The 24,034-nt window shown below is 41.9% G+C and overlaps 2 protein-coding genes across 2 annotated transcripts; both read right to left on the reverse strand.

Moving 5' to 3' along the window:
* Positions 1 to 278: 278 nt before the first annotated feature.
* FGA (fibrinogen alpha chain) lies at positions 279 to 7,817 on the reverse strand. Its single transcript, XM_028744433.2, has 6 exons — positions 7,663 to 7,817; positions 5,765 to 5,893; positions 4,885 to 5,068; positions 3,031 to 3,176; positions 1,534 to 2,527; positions 279 to 1,133 (listed from the first exon to the last, which is right to left on the reverse strand). The coding sequence occupies exons 1-6, from the start codon at positions 7,711 to 7,713 to the stop codon at positions 430 to 432; spliced, it is 2,208 nt and encodes a 735-aa protein (XP_028600266.1). The 5' UTR covers positions 7,714 to 7,817; the 3' UTR covers positions 279 to 429.
* Positions 7,818 to 13,629: 5,812 nt separating this feature from the next.
* FGG (fibrinogen gamma chain) lies at positions 13,630 to 23,912 on the reverse strand. Its single transcript, XM_028745193.2, has 10 exons — positions 23,738 to 23,912; positions 23,577 to 23,627; positions 23,082 to 23,265; positions 22,881 to 22,974; positions 22,078 to 22,208; positions 20,589 to 20,722; positions 20,292 to 20,476; positions 16,645 to 16,922; positions 15,403 to 15,569; positions 13,630 to 14,067 (listed from the first exon to the last, which is right to left on the reverse strand). The coding sequence occupies exons 1-10, from the start codon at positions 23,798 to 23,800 to the stop codon at positions 14,053 to 14,055; spliced, it is 1,302 nt and encodes a 433-aa protein (XP_028601026.2). The 5' UTR covers positions 23,801 to 23,912; the 3' UTR covers positions 13,630 to 14,052.
* Positions 23,913 to 24,034: the final 122 nt, after the last annotated feature.

The raw sequence follows: 24,034 nt of genomic DNA on the forward strand, positions 1-24,034 counted from the left end.
AAAGTTGGCAATGAGGGAATGAAATCCTCAGGCTGAAAAAAGGTTCTCCATTTCTGACTTAAATACTGGAAATTATCTTTCTTTGCTCAGCCAGCACTGGTTTTTCAAAGGAATGGTTCTGAATTTGATCTCAGTGTGTAATGTGCATTGTTTGATACTACATTTGTTATAGAACTTTAAAGATACAAATGGCTTAACTGAGAAAGACATCCCCAACAGACATTTTATAATATTTATTTGTGCTGTTGTTTGTAAATAACTTAAACACACCAGAAATGTATTTTTGAGTGAACCCATTTATTTTATAGGCAGTTGCATTCAGTTGTTTTGGATAAAAAAAAACCAAAAACGCACACACAATCAGGCATACACTACATAATGTTGAGGTATATATAATTTTGGAAGTTCTTGTTGTTGCTGCTTTGATATCTAGAGTGTCTCTATAGGCCGAATTTTCAATCTAACAACTTTGAGAGAGTAATCAGAGGGCTTGAAGGGCACCCAGACCACCCCATTTTCAATCTCATAGGGAGCGTTATTCCTTGGGTCATACTGACCTCCTGAGTAGTAAATCCCATTGAGATTAGCAGCTTGGCAATTATTGTACCACCAGCCACCTCCATATATCTCAGCACAGTTCTCCTCCCATTGGTCGTTGTCTCTATCAAAAGTACTAAATTTCATGTTATTGTGAGTGGTGTATTCAACCCCATCTTCCTCTGAACCCCTGATAAGAGCATCGCCTGCTGTCCCCTCATAATCAGAGACACTGAGCCTATAGCCTTCTTCTTCGGAGCTTATGTGTATGTTATATTCTGCATAACCTTTATTGCCCTCCCAGTCCTCTACTTCGACTCGAAGGACAGTGTCCCTCTGGGTCAGGAGATGGAGATTTTCATTGCCCAACCAGAACTCTCCTTTCCCATCCACGCTGCCAAAACCATTCTTGTAGTCTTCCCAGGTCCGGTTAAAATTCAGCGCCCCATCCAATCTCTGTTGGATCAGAAGCCATCCTCCCAAAGTGGTCTCTTGGTCGCAATAAACTGAAAAAACCTTAGTGGTTCCTGCTGGCTTGATTCTGAAAATGCCACTTTGGGCACCAGAAGTGTGTTTCTGGTGGATATCCTCACAGTCTAAAAAAACAAAGTTGATCTGGTTGACAGAAGTTTTCGGTTAAGCTTTATTACAAGGTCACAGGAATCCAAACAGTAATCATGCTCAAGTCAACTGGCTACACTTAATTTGGGGCTACAGTGGAACGAATCCTTGTACTCTCCCCCCCCCCACCCCAAACTGATTGCTTACATGCACATTTTCATTACCCATGACGTTAGGTACACAACTGCCTTGTTCTCCAATTACTCATGGCGAGAAACCATGTCCCCCACCTTTCCAAAATGGCAACCAACAGACACATTGCTCTTGTTATTTAAACAATGGCATGGGTTGCACTCGTTTAACCTGTGTGTCAGTTTGGTTGCACACTTCACTGCTGCTCCCTCAATAATTATTTTCCATGCAGTGGGTGGGTACCTGTCCCGGTGTAGCTTTCTCCCTGCTTCACTCCTCCTGCACTCAAGCTGCGTGCATGAAAATCAGGTCTGTCTTCTCCACTCTCGTCATGTTGCAGCTCAACTGATGGGATTTTTATTGACTTGGTTTCGAAAGTGGAGCCCCCTTTGTTGAAGCCGCTAGAACTGCTGCTGCTGCTGGACACCGTCCTGGAATGGGATGTGCTGCTACTTGTATGAGAATGGAAGTCGGGGGAGGGCTGGTCAAAGATGGAGAAGTCGTCGGTTTCTCCCTCACCAAGGTCAGAGAATACGTCGCGTCCTTCAAAGGTTGATGTGTGGCTGCCAGTCCCTGTGCTATGGATTCTGCCACCAGAACCTGAGGTGAAAAACTCTTTTGCATTCAGAGGCAGGGTAGAAAAGTCAGATGAGGCACTTCCACCAGTCCCAGTGGTCACTCTCGTGTGGGTGGTGCCTCCTGCTTCTCTGGTTAAATCTTTAGAATGGAAACAGTCTAAACCATCAGATGTTTTATACTCTTCAACAACCTCTTCTCTGGGACCTTCAGGACCTCTGATCACTTTTCTAGTGATGGTTTTGACGCATGTACGGGAGAGACGAGACTCAGAAGGCCCGACTATTTTCAAACTACTAGAGGTATCGCCTCTGCCAGAGGTATCCCCTCCAAAACCAGGAGTGACTAACTTGCTAGTATGTGGTTGTCCAGCAGCCTCTGAATCTTCCAATACGACTTCAACCAGTTTGATACGATTAATGATGCCTGCTTCTTGTTCCGACAGAGGAGCCGTTTTAAAATGGCTAGGGACAGTGGAATCCTTCAGGGGTCTCATTTTCAGTACCCTCAAGGGAGCAGCTTCATATGCCGGCTGCAAGTTGATGGAACTGGCCTGTAAAAGCAGCTTCTGTATCTTGTCATAGCTATCGGTGTCCACATTGTAGCTGACAGCTCGAGAGCAGGACCCTTTGCAGGAACGCACCTTAATATCAATGTCCACCTAGGCAGAGATGGAAAGGTGAAAATACAAATGGGAGAAGAAGAGAAGTGTGTCAGTCTGGCAAATGTTTACAGTATTATGGTATTAAGTATTAAGACAAAATGCAATGTATAAAATACAAAACCACAACCTCGGTATAAATGTGCATGCTTTGATTCCTAAGTCTGCCGAAGCTGTTGTATCCTTAAGTATTTATTGGGCTATTTTGTTTGTAAAGGAGGAATGCCTCTGGGCTATTGCTGATGGCAGTTTCATCACTGCTTGAAGTGACCCCAAAAGGTTTTGTTGTAAAATAAAGAAGCCAAACCCTCATCTATAGCAGTAAGGCATTGCTCAACAGAAAATAGTTAGAATTTGTCCAATTCTACCAGAAGTTGAGAAGAATGCCTCTTGTACTGTATTTCCACAGAAGATGGATGCCCTTGAGAAAGGGCGAGTGGGTGGAATTCAGCCCAGAACAAGAATTTATTATTATTTTTTTGAAAAAAATGGTTGCAGCCTACCTCTAAACGCTTCATCTCTACAACTTGGTTCCGGATGGTGTTCTGCAGCACTTTAATCCGGCTAACTTGGTCAGCGACTCTCTGCTTCAGCGTCACAAGTCTCCTTCTCAGATCGTCAGATATTTGGCCATAGTTATCATCAATTTCTGAAGCAAAAGAAGCCGCAATAGCTTAGTCTTTCCCCGCAATAGCTATTTGAAGGTACAAATTGAACTACAATGATAATAATAACACATTATACTGTATAAGGACACTAGGTAGGAGGAAATTAGCAAATGGCTCCTGTAGGGCCAAACCTTAATGACCCTTGATGATACTGTCTTTTTCTCCAGATCGGGACAGCAGTATCTGAGAGGGAGGGTTTACCTTCCCTCCTCATGCTGCTTTCCCATTGAAAAACACTCCTGAAGACACACCCACCCTAGTCATGATCCCAGCAGAGATCAAGGTGCCCTGTGGGTGCCATTGTAGATAAAAGCACTTGGGTACTGTCCACTTTTTTGCCAGGCTCAAGGACGCATGCATCCATGTATGCCTGAATTATGCATCCCTATTACTTAATCTTCCAACCTTTAGTTTTGCACTGGAACCCACAGAATTCACCTTTTAGAGAGAGATGAAAAACTTGCTACATGAACTGGCACTCTCTTTTGTAGCCATTTGAATCCTAGCTTTTTTATTTTCCCCTTTCTGTGTATTCCATTCTAGATCTTAATTTGTTAAAGAAATGTTGGAAGAAAGTAATAATGAGGCATGAATTCTGCTCATATCTAGGCCATAAATATTCAGGAAGAATATCAGGAGCCCAACTTACTGGGAGGGCACATCCTTTACATGCAAAAGGCCCCAGTTCAACCCCTCCAGTTAAGTTCAGCTTCAACAACACTGAACTAGGTGGACCAATTGTCTGTCTAGGAATGAAGCATTTTTGTGGTTATTACACTGTAGATGCTAAGACAATAAGTGAATATTCATCCTTGAAGAATGAAGCTTTCACTGTTGAAACAGGGTCTCTGATCGGGGGCAGGATAAATCCTCAGAATTATTTTAGAACATTATTTGAAAGTATATCACATGGTCTGCTTTTGGAAGCGAGATCTGGACCAAGCCCACATTTGCCATAATGTTTCAACCTGGAGGCTTGGTCATGGGTCCATGTGGTCCTTGACTCCAAAACAGATAGCCATGCCTGGTTAAAAGCAAAGTAATTAATGAAGGTGATGTGATAATTGTAAATTGGGAGGCTGCTGATTGGGTAGGCTTTGGCTAAGGGTGCTTCTCTCCCAATTGTCTCAGACAGTTGTTAAAGGCCTGCTGTAACTGATGTCACACTGGATATGCAGGTTGACACTGTGTGTTCAAGAATCCTATGCCTTCAGCCTTTCTCATGATATAGACCCACTAGGCACATGCACCTAGAAGTGGGTGCCCTTCTACAGAGCTTTGGCTCTGAGTGCAGGGGCCCAAGGGTACAGCCAGCTGGTGTGATCCTGCTCCCCTCTTTGTATGATTATGCATGGAGGTAGCTTGTGAAAGGAGATTATTTTGACAGTGGAATCATACAAAGCAAGTGTGTTGTGAAAGTTTTTGTTGCTCTTGATGAGTCTTCCTTGTGTGTAATTATAACACCTACAATTCTATTCTGTCATGCATGAGCTAGTTGAGATTCCTTCACTGCAGGCGGCTGGAGCAAATGACCCTCGAGATCTCTTCCAACTCTACAGTTCTATGATTCTGTGACTCTTACTTGAGTCCGCTTGGTCTTATATAATAAGGATGCAACAAGCAATTGTTTGTATTTGGCGATTGTTAGAGAAGTCAGATGACAAATACACTTGTGTGGATGATACTCACGTTGCTCACTGGCCAAATTTCTATCCAGATAGCCATTGATTTCCTGTTTAATAATGTTTGATGTCTTGTAGCTGTTTTGATTATCCGCAAGCAGCTTCTTAATTTTGTTTATCCTGTCAGCAAAATCCTGGTCTGTTTCGTCTATCAGTCCCTGCATCCGGCATCCTGAAGGACATTTAGTGCCCTGAAATGAGGAAATAGCAAATAAAATAAAATTACAGATGAAACATCTGCCATGTCACTTATTTGGTCTTCAAGGTTCATTATTTTATTATTACTGCTAATAGAGATTTAATTATAATCACATGTAATTTAATTATCACATGAGATTTAATTATAATCACATGCCCAGTTTCAACCATGTTTGCTTGTCATGCCACATTGCTTATGCAAGAATGCTCCCTGGAGAAGCTGGTTTAATTTGACTTCCTAGCAATAATAACACTGTTCTGTATTTATAGCAACTTTGTCACATGTGAATATATTTTTAGGAAACCCAGTGCTGTGTCTTTTTTCTAAGATTTGTGTGCCCAAAATCTATCACACAGGGTGCTCAACAGCTAGACTCTGTACATGTTTGCTCCTACTGTGATGTCTGACTGAATTCAGTGGGTTATATGTGTAGTCTGAATTGACTTTATTAATAATCAATGAAAGCTTTTTAATTACTAAACAATACATAGCTTTTCATCCTTGATTTTCAGTTAATCTAGAAATTTGAAGAAACCCTTTGTAGTAATTTCTGAATTGCAGGCGTGTTGTGGTATCATTGTATATCTATGTCATTAGGGTCTATTGTGCCATGACCGTGATTTTGTATGGAGACCGTGGTACACAGCATAAAGTGTGATGAATGTGCTTCAGGCTTGTTCACTCTTACCCATTCGTCATCAGAGCATACTGGCCAATTCTTTTCAGATTTGCAGTCAGACTGGGCTTTATGCTCCACTATTCTTGGGCCACGTACTCCTCCTCCGAGCTCTGTAAAGGAGGCATCACCTTCTGCTGCCTGTCATAGGAGAGGAAAAACATCAAAACAATATTATAACTTATTTAATCTAATTTATTGTTACGTATCTCTTTCTCTTTCCTTTCCAAGGTGGCATACATGGTTCTCACCCTCTCCATATTATCATCACAACAACCCTGAGATAGGTTAGGCTGAGAATTGGCGACTGGCCCAAGGTCACCCTTCATGGCGGAATGGGAATTTGAACCCTGGTTTCCCAGGTCCTAGTCGGACATTCTAACCACTACACCACACTGTCTCTTTAATAATGATTCACTGAGTTACCAAAACAACCCAAAATATACCCAGATGCCTCTAATAATGAAGTCTAGTAATTAGAAACTTTTGCACTTGTTTCACTAGCATCACAGCAGAGAAACAATGTCGTTTATTTTCAAGCTCTGTCTTTAAAAGTAAATGTTACTATATAGGTGGAATATAATGGCAAGCAAAACTGCTGTGAGTCATGAGTGAATTTGCTGGAAGTGTGTTTCTGGCGCAAAGGACAACTTCATGCAATTGATATGCTGTCAAGTACCAAGCAACTGGAAAGTAATAAGCCAAGTAAATCACCAAGCAAATATTAGTAAGTAACTGCTGTTACAATTGAGGTATATGAAAGGTATAGTAACTAAAGAGGAATTTATCACTCATGTAGGCTGCAATCCTCCTCAGTTAAAATCATGATGTTTTGACACAAAGTTTTGTATGCCTCTTTCATTAATACAGCTGGCTAAAATAGCAAATGGATTGGATCAATCATAATTTAATAGGCTATATATGGGTGTCCGGTGACTTGACTTCTTAGCTTAGAAACTAGAGAGAGGCTTATCTGAATCTGTTCCATAGGAAACGTTTGGTTTGGTTAGGCTCATACATCACAAGAATCTTTGCTTCAAGCATTTTGTTTCAGCTTTGAGAGCTGCCGTGCCCTGGTGTGATTCATTCAGTTTTACTGTGATTTAATTGTAGACTCAATCTTAAAAACAGCAACTCAGCAGTATAGATTGTCAGAATGATTTCTGCTTTATACAGTTACAAATTTCACGAAATGCTGAAACGCTGCTAGATTTCATATGAAGGTAATGATTTCATATGAAGGTAATTTATCCTTGGGTTTGCTTTGGTCTGGGGAGTTATCACATCGTAATTTAATTAATTTTGGTGTCTTTTTTGTAATATAACTGCGAGCTCAGTTTTTTTGTTGTATACAACTTTCATTGACTAGGTTTCATACGAAGAATTAAAAAATAATGCATATCAAAAAGGCTCGTATTATGAACACATGCCTATAAAGCACTCATTTGCCCCAGTCCAGCAAGGAAGATGCATGCACAGAGATAGGCTAACACATACAGATGACAATGCAAAGACATAGCTGGATGTGCATCCAGATCATCAAAACCCGCATCAGGGTCCCACTGAGATGCAATCTCTGGAGCTGGTTGGGAAAGCACATTCCCTTTTCTGGGGCCACTTTTATATGCAACCAGTTATGCATTACTTTTTTTCTTGTGTATATACATATAGAAACAAGTACAGATTGTATAGATGGAGATGCAGCCAGATGCCCCAAGAATCGCCCCTCCTGAATTCAAGTATTTGAAAGGAGAAACCCCCAGATTTCACTTCCATTTCACTGTTCATCTGGTAGTAAGAGGTTTATTTGGGCTGAAATATATTACTTTCTAAGCAAGCAGGTGACCAATAGAACAAAAAGCAACATAGCTGGTAAGCTAAGAGGAGAATCAGATAAAATGAACTCATACCCAAGTGACGCTGAAGCACAGCAGGGCACAGAAGACTCTCAACTGCAACATCTTCAGAAAGCTGTGGATCTGACAGAAAGGGATGTGTTCCACTTAGGTATTTTTGGTTGAATTTAAACCTTGAATTTAAACTATCCATCTCCCCCCACAATTAATGATTAGTTTCCCTTTTGTTTGCAGAGTCACAGTGCAACATCTGAGTTTGCTGACCCAGGGGTCTGTTGCACAAATTCCTTGGGTTTGTTTGCTAGAAGTCCGTTTGCACAATTCCAGCAAACACGGAACACAGACGTGGGTGGATAATCCAACCCTATTCCAGGAAAGGAGGACCTAAAGTTTAAAATGAATCATTGATAGATAGAACACATAGGGGATAGGGGAGAACACAGCGCTGACAAATGTCAACAATCTAGAGCTGGCATTTCTAACATTGATGGAGTGTCACTGCTTAGTACGTTACAGGAAACACATGGTTACAATGGCCATTTTGTGCTGTGCTATTATTGTTTGGAGCCAGAAGAAAGAGCCAGCAATGGGGTAAATGCATCATTTCCAACACTAGGAATGAAGACATGGATGGGTTTAAATAAAGGGCAGCAACTTCCTTTAAACAATTGGCTCCTCCAGATTACCTGTTCATTGAGCATTCATCCTCATTTGCTTGTACAAAGCTTACACACACACAAATAGATTATAGCTGGTCTTTACTGAGCATTTGTTTTGATTTGTTTGTGGGACAGTTATATGATAAGTATAATTTGTGCTGATTTCATCCTGATTTGCTTGTGAGGCTTTTATATGTCTTCCTTTGCTTACCCCACACTTTTCTATGAATTTCCCCATCACTTTCCAAACTGCAAAAAGTCTGATTATTTTTAAAGTTGATTTTTTGTACTATGGTGACAGAAACTATAACTTACTTTAATTGTGCAAAACTAAATTTAGAGAATGCACTTAAATTCCTCCCACAAAACAGTGGCTGATGAAACAGTTAATTGAATAACCTAATCACCCACTTTCCAAAGAGGATGGCATGGCGTACTTGCCTCTGAGGCTAGAATAAGGATCCCTCATTCTGCTATCTTCCTCCATCAGGTGACCTCACCCTAGGTCAGTGCATTAGCTATCTTTATGGCTGGTGCTGAGGAGGTTGTTGATTTATCACGAGTCCCAAACCATCAGATTTTAGGATCAGTGAATCTTCAGTTGCCCAAGGTTTGCTCCTATCCCTGTTTCTTTCAAGTTGGGAAGGTTTGCGGAACTGTCTTGGGTAAACGTCCCTTCACCAGGGTGATGCCTCAGAGTGCTCACCACTGGGAATATGCGCTGTCTTTACCTTCTTTTCCCCACCCACGTTGTGCCTGCTGCAAGATGGAGCCAGCCTAACTTGTCATTTCTCAGCTTACCTATGACTCCAAAATGTGGGCTGCAGGCCTTGCAGTAGATCCCCCCAAGGACAGATCATGCCCCTTCTGAGAGAGGTGTACCCCACCAATTACACAGTAAGAATTTGCATCAAACTGCTGCTCTTAGTTGTGACTAACATTTGCTCAATTATGCCCAATCTGTGTAGGACCGAGGCTGCATGCTTTTGATATGGGACACATTTTGAAAACGCTATCAGTAAATGAATGATAGGCTCAGTCCAAAGATAAACCGTGATCATGGGAGAGTTACAAAGTTACAAGACTATGGACAGATGGCTATTTGAATGAGCCACACATTCAACTATCATGGTGGTCATAACATCAGTGGGACTTCAGTCTTTCCCAATGATATTTTTGTCAATGTGCTTAGTGCAAAAAAGAAAAAAGAAAAAGTTAATATGAATCAGGAAGATTATTTTTCAAGGGCTTTGGTATTTTTTGTACAAGATTCCAATTTCTAACTTTTTATTGATAGAAGTGACACGCTTCTGGAAAGTGGCTTCCTTTAAAAGAGTGGCTATGGTCTGTTTCTTTTATTTCATAAAACAATTTTATCATGCAACTGCCAATCTTTCCAATGCTCCAATGGTCTATTGCAGTCATTTCCACCTGAAAATTGCTGAGGGCCCTCTTATTGTAGCAATTGTAAATCTGTAGAATTCAAATTGTAATACAATAAAATACAGTAGCAATAAACATACAGTGGTACCTTGGGTTACATATGCTTCAGGTTACATACACTTCAGGTTACAGACTCCTTTAACCCAGAAATATTACCTCAGGTTAAGAACTTTGCTCCAGGATGAGAACAGAAATTGCGCGGCGGCAGCGCAGCAGCAGTGGGAGGCCCCATTAGCTAAAGTGGTGCTTCAGGTTAAGAACAGTTTCAGGTTAAGAACAGACCTCCAGAATGAATTAAGTACGTAACCAGATGTACTACTGTATAATTAAATGTCATAATGAATATTAAGTGTGTTGGATGTGCCATCTCCCATGATCAACCACAAATCCACTGAGACCCTACAGGTCTCTGGAATGAAACTGATGGTCATGGAGCAGTTTAGGAAGCTCTGCTCTATTGGTTCAATCTTCTAGTTTCAATTTATCATGTTAGGAAGGCAATGCATATTTAAATATACATGGTAGACAGGCTATTCAAAATGTTTTAACAGGTTTTGTATGTCCTTGGAAGGTTTGACTATGATCTTAGGAGCATGATAGAACAGACCAAAAATCCATCTAAAGTAGCATCTTATTTCCCACAGTGGAGTCACCTGATTACTCCGAGAAGCCTACGAGCAGAAAGAACATGATGGCAATAACCAGGTGTGCTGTAAAGAGTCACTATCAAAGTTTACCAGTCAAATCCTGTTTTTTGTTCATATATAAGTTCAATAAGGCAGCTTTCGGGATCTTGTAATGTGTTGATGGGTAAAATCTTGCGTATTTCACCAACCACTGGGTCCCAAAATGATTACACTTTTCAGGCACATCCACCACATTTGGCAGTAGTTGCCTCTGTCACCCCATCGACTCCAACAGAATTCTTATGAATATAAGAAAGTTTTATTTCAGTATTTTCAGCATCATTTCTTTAATACCAGCTGAAGAATACTTATAAGGGAATTTCTCCCAGATCTTAAACCAATATTCATCTTCAATTTCTATTTCCAAGTACATTTCCTACATGTGTTTTAAACTTCCTGCTATGCCCCGTATCCCGTAGAGTTCACAGTTTGTGTATTTGGGAGAGACCTTTTTCTATGCTTTCTGTTTCTACAATCATAGCTTCAAACCAGGTAAGCCCCCTAGTAGCCTGCTGTTTAATATGTAGTGATATTATGAAACTGCCTAGTTGATAACAGGATCCAGTATTTTTGTATTTCACTTGTGTTTGCTACAAATTCTTCTGCAGGGGTTGGTCAAGACAAGTACCGGTATAGAAGAAAAGTCTTGCTGGGCCAGACGAAAGGCCTACCTGATCTAAGGTGGCCTGCTATACATTACATACAAAAAGGAAATGCATTACCCAAAAAGTGGATAGAGATTTGCAAAACATTTGTGTTGCAATTACAGTAATACCTGATATTTCTGTGTAACCTTTCTTGACTATATCCTGTTCATGGGCTATCATCAGTTATCTGCTTTTCTACGTCTGTCGAGGATTGAGTTGGATTTGTTCAAATCAGCACAACAGATGTATAAAGTTGTGGGACCCTCCAGAATAGTGTGGGAAGTAGCACTGCTAGACGGAGGAGGAACTGGCAAAATCACCCAACATCACCTTCTTCCTCCAGCAAGAGCCTCTTCTAGATCTCAGTGCCGTCTGTCAGCCCCCCTTCTATTTGCAGAATGGCAGATATGGATCCAACCCATTAATTCCAACTGTCCTTATCTGGAGTGATACCTGATGTATAGTTAATGCTATATCACAATGACCGCTCCCCACATTAAATGGGGGGCACCCTTTGCGTAGTTGTGCGCAGCCCCCTGGACCCTATGCAGCACCATTACCACAGGCTTGGCTTCGCCTTCCCCAGGTGGGATACCTGGAGGTCTCCGCCTACCTCAGCCAGTTGCCCAATCCCGCCTGGGGAGGTGTTGCCCAGGTGATCAGGCCAGGTAGGGGGAGGGACCACCTGCCCACACAATAGGGGGAGGATCTTACCTGGGAATCATCAGTTGGCTCCAGAGCTTCTCCCACCCTACCCACCCTCAGTTAGGACTTCTTTTGCAGGTTAACCTTTTCTCTACAGGAACGCGGGTGCTGCTACATCAAGGTCGCTGTTGAAGGGCCGGAAAGGAATTCTCCTGCATTGGCAGGTTTGCCTTTCCCGTAGCAGAACGTCACAACTTTGGCAGTATCAGGCCTTGGGCAGAATCCTTTAGTCTATCTTCCCTAAATGGGGGAGGGCATGCAGCGGTGACCCACGCCCCCTCCTCTTTGCAGCGGTGATACCAGGGTTCCCCGTTAAAGGGGTTGTTTGAGGGGAGGCTTTGGCCGTACGTCATTGTTCTCCCCTACGACAGTGGCGTAATGGGGACGGGCTCTCTCTGCTTGAACATGTGTTCTCCAGAGCCAGCCCATCCACCCCACACACTGGATAACCCTGATGGGGACTGGGAGGGATAAATGCCCAATGCCTGAGCCAAGGTCTACCCACATCTGAAACATAATAAAGTTGCGGCCAATTTTAATCCCATAGCACATTGTCTTGAGTCGTTATTCCACATGGGGGCTGCCCAGGGTTTGGGGGACTCCGCCTGTCCACGCTATATTCAGAGCAATGCAAACTCTTCTTATTTTAACACCATATTTCCATATAATAGATTTAGCAACATATCTGGGAAGGTAGTATGATGTTTGTGCCAAAGCAAACTAGAAGTAACACGGATACAACTGGTATCAAGGTATCATAGCTGACTATCTCAATTTAATTTTGCCTTAAATAGTGGCAGCTTGAGTCTTAGCCTTATTATGTTGATGCTTCTTGAAGAACGAGCTTTAGTGAGCCAGTTCTGTGTATCTGTCAGATCTAGGGAAGTTTTTAATATTTAATGCTGTATTGTTTTTAACACTTGATTGGGAACTGCCCAGAGTGGCTGGGAAACTCAGCCAGATGGGTGGGGTATAAATAATAAATTGTTGCTGTTGTTGTTATACTAGTGGTTAATTTCAGCCACAAAGTGTTTGGTGCAAGTATATTTTATTCCTAATTAAAACAGTGTGGTTCGTAAAGCACTGTTCCTATTCCCTTAAAATAAACTGAAGTAATTTCTGGAATATGAATAAATAACAAAGGAAAAATAATTTGTTTTAAATGTGAATGGATGGGGTATCATTTACTACACAAACACCTTTACCTAACAATAAGGGAGTCAATGAAATGAGTTTGGTTATGAAATTGCCAAATCTGGTAATTTGGTGCTTTTATTCGCAAAATCAATTTGCATCCGTGGTCCATCTCAAATAAAACATAGGTGACATTAAATAAAGGGCAGTCATCTATATGTAATAGATTGGGCTTTGTATGGTATTGTTTCTTATTGAACAATATAGGGTGCTGATGAAGGGACGTGGGTGGCTCTGTGGATTAAACCACAGAGCCTAGGGCTTGCCGATCAGGTTGGCGGTTCGAATCCCCGCGACGGGGTGAGCTCCCATTGCTCGGTCCCTGCTCCTGCCAACCTAGCAGTTCGAAAGCACGTCAAAGTGCAATTAGATAAATAGGTACCACTCCGGCGGGAAGGTAAACGACGTTTCCATGCGCTGCTCTGGTTCGCTAGAAGCGGTTTAGTCATGCTGGCCACATGACCCGGAAGCTGTACGCCGGCTCCCTCGGCCAATAAAGTGAGATGAGCACCGCAACTCCAGAATCGGTCACGACTGGACCTAATGGTCATGGGTCCCTTTACCTTTACCTTTAGGGTGCTGATGAATAAAGCTAGGAGAGCATTTACAGATTTATAAACAATCTTTTGAAGATGATTCTGAACATTTGCCGAATTCCTTTCAATTATTGTAGCAGTTAAGAAGCAATTAATAGTACATTTTCATTTATTAATATTTATTCAAATATATACTGAGAAGAAATATTGAACAATAACTACAAATAGTGGTTCTAATCTAGAACAGTTTTTGCCTATGTTGAAGGATATTTTCTTGCATGTGGATTTTGCTATACCATTGTTGGATACAGACACAATCTGGAGAACTTCAGGATTCAGGCTTTTAAACTTGTGAGCTATTCAGTTTTCCACAACCTTGTGCAAAATTGTGCAACTGTGAATATGCAGCGGAAAACGTGAGCAATGAATGTCTTTTATTTGAGGGCGGAAATGAACATTTAATGATTTGCTTCTAGTTCCAGAGACTACATTTTGGATGCTTTGTGAACTTCAGAGTAGCATTTTATAAAAGTTTGTGAACTTGACCAGTTAAATCTTTGTTAAAAATGTTCTTTTAAACATCTCCAACCTACAAGAAAGAAAGAAAAAGGAACAACTGTCATTTTTCTCCTGAGAAAAGACTGAATAACATACATCTATAAAGAGGATTTTGTGAAGACAGAAACAAAAGAGCCCTGCAATCTCCAACCAAAGACATTACTAATTAAGAATCTTTGGAAGACCATAACGGACAACAATCTCCGCTCCAGTTTGGGATTCAAAGATACACTTATTTTGAACATGGAGGTTCTGTTTAGTTATCATGGCTAAATGATAGTTTCAATAGAATGATCCACCAGGAAATTTGTCTAGTCCTATTTTAAAGCCATTCTCTGCTAGAGTTCCAACACCACATCACATGGCATCAGGTACCATGTGTCCATAGGCGCCGACTCCATGGGGCTTGAGGGGGCCCGAGCCCCCTCAAAAATTCGTTTGGGGGGGCTCCGCCCCCCCAATAATCTCCGGCGCCCCTCCAGCAGAGCGCCATCGCCGCCCCTCCCCCAGCCAAAATGCACAGGGAGGGGCGGGCTGCATGCCTCCTGCCCTCCCTCCCGAGCAAAAGCTCCACCCAATTTCCTTTGGAGCTGATTAATAGGCGCAGCACGCTCTCCCCTATTCGCTCACGAGGAGGCGGCGCCACTTTATTTGCATATTCATGAGCTTATTTATTATTCATGAGCTTTCCCGGGCCCCCCCAATATTTTTTATAAGTCCGCGTCCCTGCATGTGTCCATTATACACATCTATATGCCATTTTGATTTTAATGTGATAAAACAGCATTCAGAATGAAATAGCTCTGAGAATATTTTCCATAAGATGCCAGTAAAATGCTGTTAACAGTGTTCAGGTGCAATGCTTCCATTAATTCAATTTTCAATTGACTTTGTTGTCTTCCTAAATGTCTCCTCGGCCTCCTAATCCAGCCTCTCCCCTTATGAACCTCTCCCCAAAGAGTCTCTCCCCATATAAACTTAGCTGGACCCTGCAATCATCATCGGAGGCCCTTCTTCATGTGCCTCCTCCACGAGACGTCTGGAGGGTGGCAACATGAGAAGGGGCCTTTTCTGTGGTGGCTCCCCACTTTTGGAATGCTCTCTCCAGGGAGGCTCCTCTGGTACCTTCACTGCATATTATCTTTAGGTACCGGGCCATTTTTCTCTATACACAGACCTTTGGCCTTTAACAATGTATGGCTTTTATAAGTGGGTGGGATGTTTGTAAAGTACAACCACACCACCCCCATCACCCTGATTTGAATGTATTTATGTTTGGTTTTTTGTTCGTTTGTTCGGTGTTTGGTTGAAAGTCACTTTCGGTTGCTTTGGCAAGGCAAAGCAACTAAAGAATAATAATAATAACCTCTTTTACTCCTCCGGCTTGCCCTCCTGTTACTACTGAAAGCCTGGAGAATGGAATGATCTTCATAGATGTTTTCTTCATGGAATACCACCGACTTCGCCAGGTTGCCCAAATGATGCCATTGTCATAACCATTTGGACCGGCATCTTTCTCTGTGTAAGAACCACCTAAAATACAAGCAGCAACATAATATCATGTAAGTGGATGGTAAGATTATTTTTACAGAATGAGAAGATAAGCTGCACTTAACTTTACCCTTCTCTGTGCCCCCAGCAATTCTGCAGCAAGTTTCTAAACTTGTTTATTCAGAAGTCAGTTCCACTGAGTTGAATGGGGCATTTCATAATAAGAAATGATTTTTTTCTGGAGGGACGCAGGGGTACACATACCCCTAAACATTTTGTGAATCTACCATAAGTTTGGCCTCATTGAGGGGCAGTATTTCAATATGAGTAGGAAAATGAGAGTAGCCCTAAACATTTTTGCAGAAAAAAAGGACTGCACTTAGTTATACACACAATAAATATGTGATATGTAAAATGTCAATTGACAAGTAAATGGTTCCTTCTCAAGCTTATTCAGAGTAAGCATCTGAAGTGAGGTGAAGGGGACATACTTTGTAATTACAATTCTTAATTGCACATGTGTGATATGTAAGGAGCCAATTGATCAGCTAATGGCACCATTTCAGTATTAAAGTCTCCTATTTCAAGATATCTCAAAATCATAAATGGTTTACACCACAGGAAAATGCATATACTGGTACCCGGCCGTCCAGATCCACAGCACAGCAGATACTTGATCCTGGAAAATCTGAAGCGTCTGCAGACTTGCTGTAGCCAAAGGCTAGCATATCAAAGTTGAATTGATTTCTCTCTCATTGAAATCAATGGGACAGAAAAGTGCTTAAAGGAGCAACCTATGCATGTTAACTCAGAAGTAAGTTGCCCTATATTCAGTGAGTCTAGGATTCACTTTTGTTGAATCCTACCCTGAATGTATAGGACTGGAGGGAGAAGAGATCAGTCCTATCAAACACCCGTTGATTGAGTCCATTTTAACTTCGATTGGCTCAGAATAAGTGGAACTATTTCCAGATTATGTGAGGAGGTGTCTATGTTTGCCCATCTCTTTCTGAAACCTGAGATCAGATGAGTCAGGCCCCTGTTACCTGTCCGCCTTCAAAAGTTTGGAGGGGAGGGGAGAGAGGACTTGGAGCATGCAGAAAGCTCATAGCGTTACCTTGATAATATTTGCCATTGAGGTGAGCAGCATGACATCTGTTCATCCACCACCCAGATTTGTCCTGTTCAGCACAGTTGCCATCAAATTTATCATTGTCGTTGTCAGGTGTGCTGAACTGCATTCCGTTGTGGGATGTGAAGAATTTGTCACTTGGATCATCTCCAAAATCATAGCCTTCAAAGGCATCACCAGCCTCACCGCCAGAAAAGAAGGCGTAAGTCAGGCGATACTTGTCTGCTTCAGTTCCCACTTTGAAGTGGGCGTAATCTGCATAGCTGTAGAAAGGAGAAAGTTAAACGTTCCAAATTTTACTAGCATTAAGTGTCTTTTACTTTTGATTCCTCAGACATGTCTGTTAATTATATTACGTGGTGCAGGCATTTCAAGGGTACAAAATGGGGGCATTTGCGCAGAAACTGTCTAAAACAACTGCTTGCTGAGTACTTCATCTTACAGGTAAAGGGACCCCTGACCATTAGGTCCAGTCGTGGCCGACTCCGGAGTTGCGGCGCTCATCTCGCTTTATTGGCCGAGGGAGCCGGCGTACAGCTTCCGGGTCATGTGGTCAGCATGACTAAGCCGCTTCTGGCGAACCAGAGCAGCACACGGAAACACTGTTTACCTTCCCGCCAGAGCGGTACCTATTTATCTACTTGCACTTTGACGTGCTTTCGAACTGCTAGGTTGGCAGGAGCAAGGACCGAGCAACGGGAGCTCACCCTGTCACAGGGATTTGAACCGCCGACCTTCTGATCAGCAAGTCCTAGGCTCTGTGGCTTAACCCACAGCATCTTCTTAACAGGTCTATAAACGTAGAGGACTTGATCACACTCCTCTGTTCTGGGCACCATAGCAAAGCAGTTTTCTGCTATTACAGTTACTGTGGGAGTAAACTAGAGCTTGTTTGAGAGATGAGGTGCAAACCATCCCTGGGTCATAACATGGTACACTAACTTTACCTGCTTCTATAATTAAAAATTTGCTATTTTATTTTATTTATTTTTTTAATGCATTTTTATTGAAGTTATACACAAAAACAGACATATAAGAAAATACAAAGAGAAAATTACAAAGAAAAGAGAAGAAAAAAAAAAAGAAAAAACACTCATCCGAAAAAAGAAAAACACACAATCTGAACTTCCTTCCATCCTTTTGATAAGTATCAAATATCTCCTTCCATTACGTATTTGATTTTCAATCTATAGTCTTAAATTCACTCGCTGGTCGTATTGTTCTAACCCCGTCAGTTCACTTTAAACATTCATTCCAATATATTTCCAAAATTTGCTCCAATTTTTCAGAAATTCCTGTTCATCCTGATCTCTTATTCTACCTGTTAATTTGTCAAGCTCAGCATAGTTTACCATTCTAATCTGCCAGTCCTTTATGTTGGGGATAGTTTCCACTTTCCAATATTGTGCCAACATAATTCTCGCTGCTGTGGTGGCGTAGAGGAATATCGTCCTATCTTCCTTTTTAATTTCTTTATCCATCATTCCCAACAAGAAGGCTTCAGGCCTCTTGGGAAAGGTATACTTAAATATTTTTTTAAGTTCATTATAAATTGATTCCCAAAAGCCTTTCACCTTTTTACATGTCCACCATAAATGAAATAGGTCACCCTCCACCTCGCCACATTTCCAGCATCTCTTGTCCTTTAATCTATACATTTTGGCCAATTTCACAGGGGTGTGGTACCATCTATATAGCATCTTCCAGATATTTTCTCTCAGTGCCATACATGCTGTGAACTTTATGTTACAATTCCAAACTTCTATCCACCTTTCGAAATCAATATTATAACCAAAGTCAATTGCCCATTTAATCATTGCCTCCTTCACCTCCTCGTCCTTTGTGTACCACTCTAATAGTATATCATAAATTCTGGACAGGGTTTTGTTTTTGCCTTCTATTACTTCTATATTAAATTTTGATTTTTTTATCATCAAAACCCACCTTCCTCTTATCCTCTTTTAACAAATCATTCACCTGGTGGTATTGCAGCCAACCAGTGAATAAATTTTTTATTTCTTCATAAGGTCTAAGTTTGGGCCCTTGGTCTGTTTTTCTTAACATTTCTTCATAGGTGGCGTTTATCTCCTCATTTATTTTCTTGACCGTTAAAGCCTCTATTGGTGAAATCCACCATGGGGTCTTTCTTTCAAGGAGGTTTTTGTTCCTTTCCCATACTTGATATAATGGTCCCCTAAAAATATGGTCTAAGAAACTCTTGTGGACTTTCACTTTCCCATACCAAAGGTACGAATGCCATCTGTACCGATTATTAAAGCCTTCCAGGTCCAGTAGCTCTCTATTCTCCAGTTTTATCCAATCTTTTAACCAAATATAATTGTGCTTTTTATGCTCTTCAGTGGAATATTGTCAGGTAGAAGAACACTGAGGACAGCCCAGTGGTCTTTCATTAGTGCTGTGGACTAATGGCTGAAACAGATATCAGTGTCAGATTGGCTGCTGGGAAGGAGCCTGGATCACATGTTGCAGGAAGCAGTAGAACCCAGAGAAACCAACAATAGCCTTAAGACTTGTATTGGCTGGTAGCAAATGGGTAGAAAGATGATGGCACAGCATAACAGGCTTGCCAGGTGTTGACAAAGCAAGAGCCCTCTTTGCAGACTTTGGCCCACAGACCTGGAGTGGGGGCATGGATGGGTGAAGAGGACAGCAGAATGATCTAGTTTATACCTTAGAATTTGGCAGCTGTACAGTGCAAACTTTGGATAGCCAGAGTTCCAAAGTCTAAGAGCAATGATGTCCTGTGACAAAGAACCAGGTAGAACATAGTCCTTTCTGCTGCACTTACCAGACCCCAACAAGTCACAAGACCCCAAGCCTTTGTGTTACAGTTCCTCTACCCCAGCAATGCTCATACACAGATCCTGTATCTACCTCTTCTTCCTTCCCCCACAAAGCCTTCCTTCCCTGCTTCCATTGGCACCATTGTACTGTACCTCTCTCCAGACATCCATTGCTTTACTTTCCCCTCCTGGCCTCTGGTCAGACCCCACTCACCCCTCTTTTACTCCCTGGGAAGCCCTTTTGTGGGGAGGCCTCATGTGTTTTCCTGCTTTTATTGCACTATTTCCTCTTAACCTTCTGAGCCAAACGCCGTGTTACCAGCAGGTACAAAGTTCTCATGGGAAGAAAATGTGAAGTTTGGGAAGGGGAAATCCCCATTGTTCCTCCTGGAAGGAGCATGTAGTTAATAAGCCAATGTTAGACCACCACCGTCTATGGCCATACTACCCTGAACACGCCCAATCTCGTCTGATCTTGGAAGCTAAGCATGGTCAGGCCTGGTTAGTACTTGGATGGGAGAGGTTAGTACTCCTGCCAACCTAGCAGTTCGAATGCATGTCAAAGTGCAAGTAGATAAATAGGTACTGCTCCAGCGGGAAGGTAAATGGTGTTTCCGTGCGCTGCTCTGGTTCGCCAGAAGCGGCTTAGTCATGCTGGCCACATGACCCGGAAGCTGTACGCCACCTCCCTCGGCCAATAAAGCGAGATGAGCGCCGCAACTCCAGAGTCAGTCACGACTGGACCTAATGGTCAGAGGTCCCTTTTCCTTTAGACCACCACCAGCATAAGAGTCATGAACTACTGAAGAAATCCTCCTGGAGGAATACCTTTTTTGGCCACTCCAGTCCTCCAGCTCTATTCGCAAGGCATAGGGAATAGCAGACTGAGTGGTTATCAGATGAATCTTCTCATTTCCAAGCCAGAATTCTGTCTGGTCGTTTGGTGACAGGTGTCCAAAGCCTTCTTTGTACTGAATCCAGTTTTTATTAAAATCTTCACTCCCATCAAGCCTCTGATAAGGAATTGGAAAGGTAGGAAAGGGAAATGAACAGGATTAGTATTCCTTTTATACGACTTATCTTATATGTTATGCATGCCACGCATTCGCTTTGCAGATCACATACCCTCTGGAAAACTGTCCACCCGTTTCCTAGTGTATCCATTTCACAATAGACCAGGAACTGCTCCTTGGCTTTGAGAGGTTTGATGAAGTAGAGACCGCTCTGCCTGGCACCTTTATTTGCAATGTCTTGACAATCTATAATGAAGAAACAGGAGCAACATACATTAGTGAAACTGCTGCTTATGGTATTCACATTTTAACTAAACAAGACTAAATGCCCCACATACCTCAATCGTTATAATTTGCATTCTTCTTCAGTGCTTTACCCAAAGAACTCAGGGCAATATACACAGTTTAATCTCTCAAGAATCACATGAAGTAGCTTAGGCTGAACAGAGATTTGACCCCAAGTCTCCCTGGCCTAAGACTAACCCCACACCCCTCAAACCACTGGTTCTGCTCTACGTGGAAACTGTTCTGCAGTACATAATTTAAAGACTGTTAACAAAATGCTTTGGACACTGAGATGTACCTACATTATTCATCGCAAGTCTGCAGAAATTAACGAGATACATTCCTATTTGTCTGCACTGAAATGTGGTTTTCTTGGAACTGTATTAACCTACAACTGAGCTATGGCCCTCCTCCTCTTTACTTATATAGATAGAGATTTTATAATTTTATAGGTCAAGCAAAGCTTTTGAAACTTCAGAAAATACCACAAGTTGTCTCCACTCCTTGGTCCAGCCGGGACTTCCACTAATGGGAAGGAGATGAGGCCTCTTGCAACTGCTCCAAATGTTGTGTTGGGGTGGGGGTGGGGGGACATTTTGGAACAGTTTGGTAGGTGAAGTGGGAACTTCAGGTGAAAGGGAAGTTTTGCAAAAACTACCTTAAGCTGATGGAAGTCTGTGCTGCATTCAAAAAGGATTCCATCAGTGGAAGGACACAAGTAGATATAATGCAGTAAACATGTCGACCTCAAGGCTCCACTTTTAAATATACTTATTTGTGAGCATATGCCGCAGACATCAATGGAAACTGAATAATTGTGCTTAGACTTGAGGTGAGAACAGAATGACAGCCCATAGATGTTAGCCTGGACTTAAGCCCATCTGGATCTTTAGAACTAAGTCACTAGAACTAAGTTGTTTGTTTCCATGCTTTAGTGATGAAACCATTTTATAGTGGCAACTGTCAAATGAAGAGTTATTTCTATTGATCTCAATCCCACAGTCTTTGTACCCACATCCAGTTCTTTCAGATTTAAAAATATGCTTTCAAATGGCTGGGCTTCATGCTCAAGAATGAAATAAGTTTATAAAATGGCCAGTTAGCCAAATGCAGTGCCTTTCCATAAAATGTTAGTACACAATAAACTGGCATTATCCTGTCACAGCGACTTCCCATTAATTTCTGTATATATTTGAATTGAGTGGACTTCATGATCAGAAACAGATTAATTTTTTTTAAAGAGCTATTAGCCACCTCAATAAGATGGGAGTGATGGCACACAATTCATCAAACAGGTACTAGGCTCTCACTCTTACCTCTTCCAGTTAATTCTTGTATCTGGACAGTGTCTTTGCACGGCTGTTGGCATTGTGCCTCAAGCTGAGCAGTCTTCTGCTTCAAATGTTGAATATTGTTATTGTTCAAAATCAGCAAGTCTGTCAGTTGCCTAGCAATTGAAAAACCCAATACAGGACAGGTTTATTGGAACAATAGTTGAAGCTGAATTCATTTAGACTGTGAGGAGGTGGTCGGGGGGGCAGAGAATCATGTCTTATCTCAAGTTACCTCGCTCTCTGCATGTCCAGCAAACTGTCCACTGAAGGCACAGAGCTTGGTGCAGGTCCAGTGAGAGATCCCACTCTCCCCTCGATGCAGTCAGTATACTAGGAGCAAGTGGTTTTTTTTCTGCACTAATATGACCTAATAGAATAATTGTACTGCATGCCTCCATGTCTGCTGCCTTGAGCTCATTGGAGGAATAATAGATGGCTGTATCTGTGTTCTTTAGATGTGTAAGAAGCATCTGCTGTAGTCTGATTAAACGGGTTTATTCAGAAGTTAGCCCCAATGTAGTAAGTGAGGCTTGCTTCCAAGTAAACAGGTATAGGAGCTGCAGCTACACAGATAGCTTAATTCTCTTGGTTGGATTATAACTTTAAACAAGTAAATAGCTTGATTAGGTGATAAACCTTAACTAAGCAAACAACTTGTCTGTTTACACAGATTAAGTTATAAGAACACACACATTTTCTTCAACACATCAGCAGAACTTCACTGAGGAAGCGAAGCAGTGAGATTAAGTAAAGTCCTCAAAGCTGCAGTAACAGAAGATACATACTGTATTGTATTTTCATGGGCCACAACGATGTTTTCATATCTGATGATTTCGTCAATGATTTCTCTGGACTTTTGAGTATAACCTGGAATCACATCTGCAGAACAGGAACAAAAGCATGCAAAATGTTAGGGATGTGCTGCTATATGAACTGGGAAATGAAGGAATGTTTCCACTGTACTGTAGTGGCCTTTGCATTCTCACTTGGCTGAGTTTGAGGGGATCCCATGTGCGCATGACGAATCTGAGCTATCAGTTGGTCCGTTAAACCTGAAGAGTTAGAGATCTGTTCCAGGATTTGTTCAAGTATCCGGAGATCTCGATCCACTGTAGGCTGATACGTATTCAAGAAATCTGCAATGCCGCATGTGGTGGGGCAAAAGCTACCCTAAAGGAAAAGAGAACTTTTAAATCACACTGCAGAAGAAGAAATGTTTAACAGCCTGACTCTATAATTTTTCATCCCCTACACATGCAGCACCTGATGAATATTAATCACCCCCTTGTAGGCTAGACAAAAGGAGAGCTTAAAACACAATGATAAATGAGCTTATTTTAAAATATTGCATGCAATCTGTAGCCAACGTTAAAAGCAGCCACACATTTTAACAACTGCTTCACAAAGGAATACACATACCAACATGCCAGTAGTAACCATATTAGTAAGAAGCGCAAGAATAACAAGAGAGATTGACTTACAAATCGATCATCCAAGATGCAGCAGTTATCACGGGTCACAGGAACATCATACTATGTGAAATAATAAATAAAATAAAATGAGACTTTCAGTGATTTTGCTACTATGGCAGCTATTTCAGCCGTTTCTTTAAGAGGTTGCTACCCTGCCCTGCTACACTTACTGTGCTGCAAGTTGAAAAAAGGAAGGACAGGAGAGGCAGCCAAATGTTGAACCTGGGTTTCATTGTGCCTGTGGCTCTGTGACTTCCGAAGCACCGAAGAGGCAGTGCTTAATCGGTGCGGCTTTGCAAGTGTCAGGGACCTGATATTGCTCTCCGGACTGCACAGCAGCAGCTTAAGGGATCAGGTGGGTGGACACAGTATTGTAAATAGGCGGGGACAGAGTGGGGAGGGAGGGCAGCCTCTTCCTGACCTTGCGGGGGTGTTTCCGGGATCCGTTGCCTGTTCTTCCCATTTTT

This window comes from Podarcis muralis, chromosome 9 (assembly GCF_964188315.1).
Source record: "Podarcis muralis chromosome 9, rPodMur119.hap1.1, whole genome shotgun sequence".
Lineage (NCBI taxonomy): Eukaryota > Metazoa > Chordata > Lepidosauria > Squamata > Lacertidae > Podarcis > Podarcis muralis.

Coding starts and splice junctions, on each gene's coding strand:
- FGA (XM_028744433.2), bottom strand. CDS start 7,713: ATGTTGCAGTTGAGAGTCTTCTGTGCCCTGCTGTGCTTCAGCGTCACT. Junction 2,528..3,030: donor TAGAGATGAAGCGTTTAGAG/GTAGGCTGCAAC, acceptor ATCTCTGCCTAG/GTGGACATTGATATTAAGGT. Junction 1,134..1,533: donor AGAAAGCTACACCGGGACAG/GTACCCACCCAC, acceptor TTGTTTTTTTAG/ACTGTGAGGATATCCACCAG.
- FGG (XM_028745193.2), bottom strand. CDS start 23,800: ATGAAACCCAGGTTCAACATTTGGCTGCCTCTCCTGTCCTTCCTTTTT. Junction 22,975..23,081: donor ATCCCCTCAAACTCAGCCAA/GTGAGAATGCAA, acceptor CCTGTTCTGCAG/ATGTGATTCCAGGTTATACT. Junction 20,477..20,588: donor GGTGGACAGTTTTCCAGAGG/GTATGTGATCTG, acceptor ATTCCTTATCAG/AGGCTTGATGGGAGTGAAGA.